This window comes from Hoplias malabaricus, chromosome 2 (genome assembly GCF_029633855.1).
Source record: "Hoplias malabaricus isolate fHopMal1 chromosome 2, fHopMal1.hap1, whole genome shotgun sequence".
In the NCBI taxonomy this organism is placed as follows: Eukaryota; Metazoa; Chordata; class Actinopteri; order Characiformes; family Erythrinidae; genus Hoplias; species Hoplias malabaricus.
Window position 1 is genome coordinate 5,063,364 of NC_089801.1, and position 9,060 is coordinate 5,072,423.

At 41.1% G+C, this 9,060-nt stretch overlaps 1 protein-coding gene across 1 annotated transcript in view; it reads left to right on the forward strand.

The window, feature by feature from the left end:
- The first annotated feature begins 3,627 nt into the window (after positions 1-3,627).
- LOC136673744 (phospholipid-transporting ATPase ABCA1) overlaps positions 3,628-9,060 on the forward strand; it is a 184,525-nt gene continuing 179,092 nt past the window's right edge. Inside the window, 2 exon segments of the mRNA XM_066649438.1 lie at positions 3,628-3,641; positions 8,750-8,812. Of these exon segments, the coding sequence (XP_066505535.1) occupies positions 3,628-3,641; positions 8,750-8,812 (77 nt within the window).

A 9,060-nucleotide genomic window follows, 5' to 3' on the forward strand; every position in this document is an offset into this window, starting at 1 on the left:
TATTCCTCATGTATCCTGCCAGTCATTGGACTTTTACCAGCTACTGCAATTACTCTATATAAAACAGTCCAGTCTAATAAGGGTCTCCGCATCTGTAACAGAGACAAATCAGGAGCCGCACACCTGCAGACGCTCTACAGCCGTGATTAAGCTGCTACACGAGACCTTCCACCTCAGAAGCCGTCCTCTGAAGCAATCAGAGCCCAAGCTTTAATTGGTAAACAAGCCGCAGCGTGAGGTGATCTGGCAATGATCTAGTGATCAGTGTTTACTGCAGTAGAACCTCCCCCACCTCAATCCCTCCCTTCCCCAGGGGTCCGACGCCGCTTTCCAGAAACCAGAGTTATTATTCATGTCGAGGGCGAGACTGTGGATAAACAGCGGGAGAGAGACTTTTCTGGGCGTTTAACCCATTAATGCTGAGGCAAATTTAATGATATGATTTAATGAATCTTATGTTATATAAAGTAAACTAAATATTTAATTCTATAATCACAGACAGGAACATACTTCCCACATGTTGATGTTCTGAATATGTGCGCCGGCTTTCACCCTGCAGCCAACAGTAAAAACAGCAGCATTGTGCCTCTTTTACACAGTGATACACAACACAGGCAGCTCCAATTCCACAAGTTAATCCATTTCTCTATGATTTAGCCCACGTTCACATGAAGATTCCCATGTTTGAGTAACTGTCAAAACCATTTATTTCCTCTTGTCGCATCCGTGTGTCGAAACTCATTTGCATGAATTAAGGCTGGACAATAATTCAATATCAATACATATCACAATATAAACTGTTTCAATAACATTGATATGATTTTTAAACACATTTTCAATATTTCAATATAAATCATTTACAGCATCTGCCAATGACTGACGTTCATTACAAGACGCTGACGTCAGTCTATTGCACAAGTTAGTTTATAAACATTTATGCTGACAAAGCCAAGAGGTTTTGGTTTGTTGATGATGTCATGTCCTGTCAATTTTTCTGTGTCTTTTTCATTGTTTCGGTGGATTTTTTTTTTTCATTCCTATCAATATCGGAATTTTAACAGAGACTAAGACACATACAGTAATCCCTCGCTACTTCGCGGGTTTTTTCAAGGGGGCTTATGGCCACAATGTCACGGATATTGAGGGAAAATCTAGGAAAACCGTGAAAGATGAATAGCCAAAAAAAATTTCATTAAATCCATTAAAATTTCATAAAATTCTTCTGATTTTTTTTGCTATCATTAGCCCGTTGTCAGCAAAGAAGAGTGCACAAATCTTTATGATTTCGTTTTCAGATCCTTTTCCTCTTCTATTTAGTTCATTTATTATTCTATATGTTATTAATTTGAATAATGTAGTAGACCCTGTGCATCCTCTTGGTAGCAGACAACATGCATTTTGTACGTACAGTACATGTGTTGTTCATGTCCACATCAGAGTGAAATTTACTGATGCTAAATCACAGCTTAGGAATGACTCTATTAAAGAAACTGGTAGGATATCACATGTAGTTCCAGCTGAAAAACATTAGAGAATGACTGTAAAGGGTGGGTTGTTAATAGCACAGGGAGGGTTTTAAAAGTCCAAATACTTGTTAAATACATAAAAAAATATCTTTCCTCTACTTCGCGGAAATTCGTTTTTCGTGGGTGGTCTTGGAATGTGTCCCCTGCGAAAAAGGGATCGTTGTATTGTGATATAAATTTTGGCTGTATCGACCAGCCCTAGTATAAAGTACAGAAATCTCAATGTGGTCGCTTGATACTACATAGTTTTGTTACTTGCTACATAGCGTATACGATGGCCTTCTCTCAAATTACCTGTCACTCATTGTTCTGTCACCACGGCACTTTCCACCTGTCACTAAATCATAGCTAAACATTGCTTACTCTCAAATGACTACACATTTATTGTTATTTTGCTGAGTGACTTTCCACCTGTCACCAAAACGTGGCCTGCTCTGGAATGACCTGTAACTTGCCGCTCTGTCACTACATCACAGCTATAAATCAATCAATAAATCAATCATCCATCCATCTGTAACCCTTATCCAATTCAGGGTCATGGTGGGTCCAGAGCCTACCTGGAATCATTGGGCGCAAGGTGGGAATACACCCTGGAGGGGGTACCAGTCCTTCACAGGTAAACACACACACATTCACTCACACAGTCACACCTACGGTCATTTTTGAGTCTCCAATCCACCTATCAGCGTGTGTTTTTGGAGTGTGGAAAACCGGAGCACCCGGAGGAAACCCACGCAGACACAGAGAGAACACACCACACTCCTCGCAGACAGTCACCCGGAGGAAACCCACACAGACACAGGGAGAACACACCACACTCCTCACAGACAGTCACCCGGAGGAAACCAATGCAGACACAGGGAGAACACACCACACTCCTTACAGACAGTCACCCGGAGGAAACCCACACAGACACAGAGAGAACACACCACACTCCTCACAGACAGTCACCCGGAGGACACCAACGCAGACACAGAGAGAACACACCACACTCCTCACAGACAGTCACCCGGAGGAAACCCATGCAGACACAGAGAGAACACACCACACTCCTCACAGACAGTCACCCAGAGCGGGAATCAAACCCACAACCTCCAAGCCCCTGGAGCTATGTAACTGCGACACATACCTGCTGCGCCACCGTGCCGCCCAATAAATCAATCAATTAAACTTTATTAATATAGTGCTTTTCACAACAGAATTCTTCACAAAGCAGTTTTACAAAGATCTGGGTCCAAGCCTCCTATGATAAAGCCAGGGGCAACAGTGACAGGAAAAGCTCCCTCAGCGCATGAGGAAGAAACCTTGGAAGAAACCAAGACTCATAAAGAACCCGTCGTTCTGATTGATCAACTCTTGGTCTGTCGTCTGAAGAGCTTTACTGGACTAGCGCGCACACCAGCTCCTCTAGACCCAATCTCAATAAACAATATTAGTGGGTTTAAAGGGAAAAAAAACCATCATCGATCAGAAATAGTACATGTATTAAGACTGAAATCCTAAACATTTCTAAATCCATTAGCCACCACACAACACATACTTTCACTAATCACTGTGAATACCTGTCCTACAAAGATCACAAAAGCAGAGCACTCTGCCGCAGATTCGACCAAGTTTTCAAGGATAAAAAATGTGTTTATTACTTCAAAAGAAAAACTGAAACAACCAGTACATATTCACAGCATATTACGAATCCATTAGCAGCTGCAAACTGAAGATCAGTGACTGGTTAATTGATCAGAAACTGTTGGCATAGTTTACAAACATTCACTCATTCATCTACTTTAACTCTTTCAACCTGCTCAGGGTCGCAGAGGTACCTGGAACCACTCGAAACAATGAAGGACCACAGTCCATCACAGGACATCACACACTCACCCTGTCACTCAGGGGGTATTTTTACCCCCCTTTATTTTCCGAAAAAAGAACTATTCTGGACAACGAAACAAAACTTTCCTAACTTTTTCAAGTGATCGTGCAGAATTTCTATTGCTCCATTCATCATGAAATTTTAACACAACGTAAAGGTCAGCTGGCATTTTTAAAATTCTGTGAAAAATTAAAAACAATGGAGATGCAAGGTTTTGATCTGACAGCGACGATGTACAGAAGCAAGTAAGTGCGGAGTGAGATTTTTGAGCCGCAGAGTATGCAAGGCTGATCTGTCTGTGGTGGTACATTATTAAAGCTGCGGTCTGAAACTGGAACACTTGAGAATACTGAGATCAGAAAGTGTGGAAGGGTGAGGATGAGTGTGTCAGAAAGAGAGTGGGAGTTACAGAAATGAGGGGAAGCGAGACAGTTTTTATTCTAGCTCTGTATGTCCAGCTGGGTCTGATAAAACCAAGAAGGATCAGTTTGAGATAATACCAGTACAGTCAATTATTCTCATTAAGACACTTAAGTTAACGTGACTAGGTTAAAGCTAAAGTAGGTGATTTTATTTAATTTTCTGGTGCAAATAAACATTAAAATAATATGTAAAATATATAATAAACAATTATTTTATCAAAAGCATCAGCACATGTTTGTTCTGTGCATTAGAAACCAAATGGAAAACTACACTCAGTTCTGAATATCTCTGTGTTGTTGTTGTTCATCTGATCGGCCACCAGATTTCACCTTGACTAATTTACACGTGCACTGGTCTGAATTCGGAATGCACAACTTCGGGCAACTAGGTTAGTAACCTACAATTACACAAACAGACACCCTATTAAAATTATCTACTGCACCTTTAACTGTAATTACTCATTGGCCTAATATAAATAGACTACTTCTGGACATTAAAAGTGTATATAATGCATGATGCAATATGTTTGTGTGATTGGTGTTTGGATGTATGTGTGACTGGTTTTGTGTGAGTGGTGTTTGGATGTATGTGTGAATGGTGTTTGAATGTTTGTGTGAGTGGTGTTTGTATGTTTGTGTGAGTGGTGTTTGTGTGACCGGTGTTTGTATGTTTGTGTGAGTGGTGTTTGTGTGAATGGTGTTTGTATGTTTGTGTGAGTGGTGTTTGTGTGAATGGTGTTTGTATGTTTGTGTGAGTGGTGTTTGTGTGAATGGTGTTTGTATGTTTGTGTGACTGGTGTTTGTGTGAATGGTGTTTGTATGTTTGTGTGACTGGTGTTTGTATGTTTGTGTGAGTGGTGTTTGTATGTTTGTGTGATCGGTGTTTGTGTGATCGGTGTTTGTATGTTTGTGTGAGTGGTGTTTGTGTGACCGGTGTTTGTATGTTTGTGTGAGTGGTGTTTGTGTGAATGGTGTTTGTATGTTTGTGTGAGTGGTGTTTGTGTGAATGGTGTTTGTATGTTTGTGTGAATGGTGTTTGTATGTTTGTGTGACTGGTGTTTGTATGTTTGTGTGAGTGGTGTTTGAATGTTTGTGTGAGTGGTGTTTGTGTGATCGGTGTTTGTATGTTTGTGTGAGTGGTGTTTGGGTGTTTGTGTGAGTGGTGTTTGGGTGTTTGTGTGACCGGTGTTTGGATGAATGTGTGATTGGTGTTTGGATGTTTGTGTGAATGGTGTTTTTATGTTTGTGTGAATGGTGTTTGGATGTTTGGATGTTTGTGTGACTGGTGTTTGGGTTTTTGTGTGAGTGGTGTTTGTGTGAGTGATATTTGGGTGTTTGTGTGAATGATGTTTGTGTGTTTGTGTGAGTGGTATTTGGGTGTTTGTGTGAATGATGTTTGGGTGTTTGTGTGAATGATGTTTGGATGTTTGTGTGAATGATGTTTGGATGTTTGTGTGAATGATGTTTGGATGTTTGTGTGAGTGGTATTTGGGTGTTTGTGTGAATGATGTTTGGGTGTTTGTGTGAATGATGTTTGGATGTTTGTGTGAATGATGTTTGGGTGTTTGTGTGAGTGGTATTTGGGTGTTTGTGTGAATGATGTTTGGGTGTTTGTGTGAATGATGTTTGGGTGTTTGTGTGAATGATGTTTGGGTGTTTGTGTGAGTGGTATTTGGGTGTTTGTGTGAATGATATTTGGGTGTTTGTGTGAATGATATTTGGGTGTTTGTGTGAGTGGTATTTGGGTGTTTCTGTGAATGATGTTTGGATGTTTGTGTGAATGATGTTTGGGTGTTTGTGTGAATGGTGTTTGTGTGAATGATGTTTGGGTGTTTGTGTGAATGATGTTTGGGTGTTTGTGTGAATGATGTTTGGGTGTTTGTGTGAGTGGTATTTGGGTGTTTGTGTGAATGATATTTGGGTGTTTGTGTGAATGGTATTTGGGTGTTTGTGTGAGTGGTATTTGGGTGTTTGTGTGAATGATGTTTGGGTGTTTGTGTGAATGATGTTTGGGTGTTTGTGTGAGTGATATTTGGGTGTTTGTGTGAGTGGTGTTTGTGTGAATGATGTTTGGGTGTTTGTGTAAATGGTGTTTGGGTGTTTGTGTGCCCGGTGTTTGACGTGCTGACAGACTGGCTGATGGAAAGCAGCGATTGCGCTGCATAAAGCTCTGTGTGTAGAACCAGGCGAGGAGCTAATGGAGTTGTAAGCTCCCAGTCTCCTCATCCCTCTTCATCCTCTCAGCGCTGATGTTTTTGTCATCCATTGGAGAAAGCTCTTCTCTTTCATCTCTTCTCTCTTCTTTTCTCCTCCCTAATCCCTCAGTCTCTTAACCTGCCTGCCCCCCACACACCAGCCTCCACACATTCTCCGCACGAAGGAGTGAGAGAAAGAATAGAATACAAATACGTAGTTATCACGAATGCCTCGTATAAGAAATCACTAACTGTATGTGTTGTATAATAGCAGTGTGTTTTTCCACTGTATCCACTGTAAGGAATGTGCCTAACCTCTCTTTATCTGGACACACACTTAAGAATACCACTGAGCTTATATGAACTGACCAGGCAATATGAGAGAAGAAGATAGAAAAAGACACAGAGTGTTTTTTTTTTCATTTATAATTCATTACAGAGTCTAATAAATGTGTTATGTTCAATTTAAAGAGTGTTAGAGACTCACAGAGAGTACAATACAAACATTTTCTCAATGGAGAATTCATTGCAGTGGTTAATAAATAAAATATTAAACAGTAAAAAGAAAAAAAAGAAATATGCAAAAAAGTGTCAATCCAGGAACACTTTGATCTTATCTACAGTCCTTCAGCAGCTTTGTACTTTTCTAATGAGAGTCAAATCAGTCCCATCACATGTCGGCACATTTTCTTTAAGAAGTCATTGATATGAAGCTGAATGGACTTCACTGGATTAAAGGTGCTGTATACGATCTTAGAGAATTACATTTATGGACCATATCAAACAGAGACAGCCAAAGTTTTCTTTGAAACAGCAAATAACAAGTCAGTGTTACCTCCCTAGGGAGCAGGAACAGAGCAACATCCTCATCCATAATGCCTCCCCTTCCCCTGTCCTGAGCATGATCAGGAAGGCCCCATGTTGCTGATTGGTTTAAAGAGTGTTGTGTTTACAGAGCCGGGGCTGCGTATGAGCACCAGACTTTTTTCACAGCTAGAATACGGCCTGGAGATGTAGCAAACATTCTCTGAAATTGACAGAAAGTTTATTGGATTGAAATCGTATACAGCATCTTTAAACCTGGTCTAATAGAGAGTACCCCTTGGTGCCATTAGGTGTACAGAATTTAACAATGTAGATGACATTTATTCTGGTATTTCATTGCGTTTGATTCCACCCCAGATCACCAGGACTGTCTCCTCCTCACACAACACCTTTAAACCAGCCGTCACCTCATGTGAAGCTGCCACCATTGTATAACCACTGGACAGGACCAAGAGCCCAAGTCCCTACAGCTGTGTGGTAGGGCCATCACCTGCAGTGCCTCTGTGCCACAGTCTAAAATGAGCAGTAAAACCTTGTATTCAAGTGTGTTCTCTGCAAAGTAATTCACATATTCTCGCAGAGAACATCGACCAAAAATATGACCTCTCCAGGGGTGTTCAAACTTTTCGATATGACTCTATAACGAAGGGGGCAATTTGGTCAAATCATATCTTAGCACAGCTTTCTTTCAAATGTCATGGCAGTAAAGCTCAGTGAAGTGTAGAGAACAGAGCAGACGGATGTGAAATGAATGAGGGAGTGAGAGAAAGACACACACACTCGCAGGTTTGTTTTCATGCATTGTGGGGTCAGACGTCCGTTCGTTTTGTGAAGACCTACCGTTACCATGCGTACTCCTAGCCTAGATTTAAATGTAATGCTTAACCCTAACCCTAACCCTTATCCTAAATCCTTAACCCCACACTTAGTTCTTATCCTTAAACATAGCACACGCTTTTGGTCCCTAAACCTATGTATTCCTGATATTTCTGCCACACACACATTCTCTCTCTCGCTCTCTGGTGAGATGCCCTCTTTATGGCAGCGTAGCTCTCAGCAGAAACACCTGCTGTTACTGTAGCAGTCTCCAGAGAGCAGCTCCCCGACTCTAAAGCCCCTGTACTTTAATGCCACAATCAGTGCGCTTTTATTATCGACTCATATTTCAATAAAACAGGTCTAGCGTGAATAAACACGAGCATGGAAATTAATTCCTTCAACAATGAAGCCATTCGAATATCTTTCAAAAAAAATTCTATTAAACCCTCTACATCAGCCATTCAGTCATCAACTTCCAGCATCACACACACCTTCATTATCTCAGAACAACCCCAGGTTGATCAGGGACCACTGAAAGGGGGGTACTTCCAAAACCTAATATCATACCAAACAGCGGGAAAAACTCTCGAGGCTTGAAATGGCCCCATATCAACGCATCGGAAAATTACACAGTCTACGTGATGCTCAAGTGTATGGCGTGCGCTTAGAAGGAAATGTGCATATGAGGATATACCTGCTGTAAATAGGAATTTCACAGATGTGAGATCACATTAAAAATGACATAAAGATAAACATTCTGCCTTAAAACACCTTTCCCATTCATTCATTCATTCATTTTTGCCACATAAAAATCCAGCTTAGACCCGGAATACCTTTTACTGGCCGGTTAAAGACTGAAATAAGTTAATGCCTGCCCGCCTCCAGAGTGACATAGTGTGGTTTCTGCCATGCCGAGCACAGAGTAGCAAAGGCAAAAGCTCTGTTACAGCTCAGTGGAGCATCACAATGATTTTAAAGCTGTGATATTAAGGTAAATATATGCCCTACTGTTGCTTTAAAGGCGTAGTTCCCATTAGAAGAGAGCCTTCGTTATGTTTAATGTCTTTTTTGTGTTGTGAAATGGTTCTTCAGGCTGACGGAGCACCAGAAAGGGTTGTGCTGTTGTTATGATGTCACCACGTTCATGACGGCATAGTGAGTCTCTCTCTTTCTCTCCTCATGCCTCTCTTACTGACGTCACTGTCACTACCCCGCCACCATGTTTACCTCTACTTTCAAACACTCAGAGAAGGTAAGCCCCTCTAAAATCATAGGCTCCATCACAGTATTCACAGATGGCGATGGAACAATGGGCAAATTAGACACAACACCAGGGTAAACACACTCAGACCATACACTACACTGAAAAATCACTGTGTGCAAACACTGGACACTATTGGTTT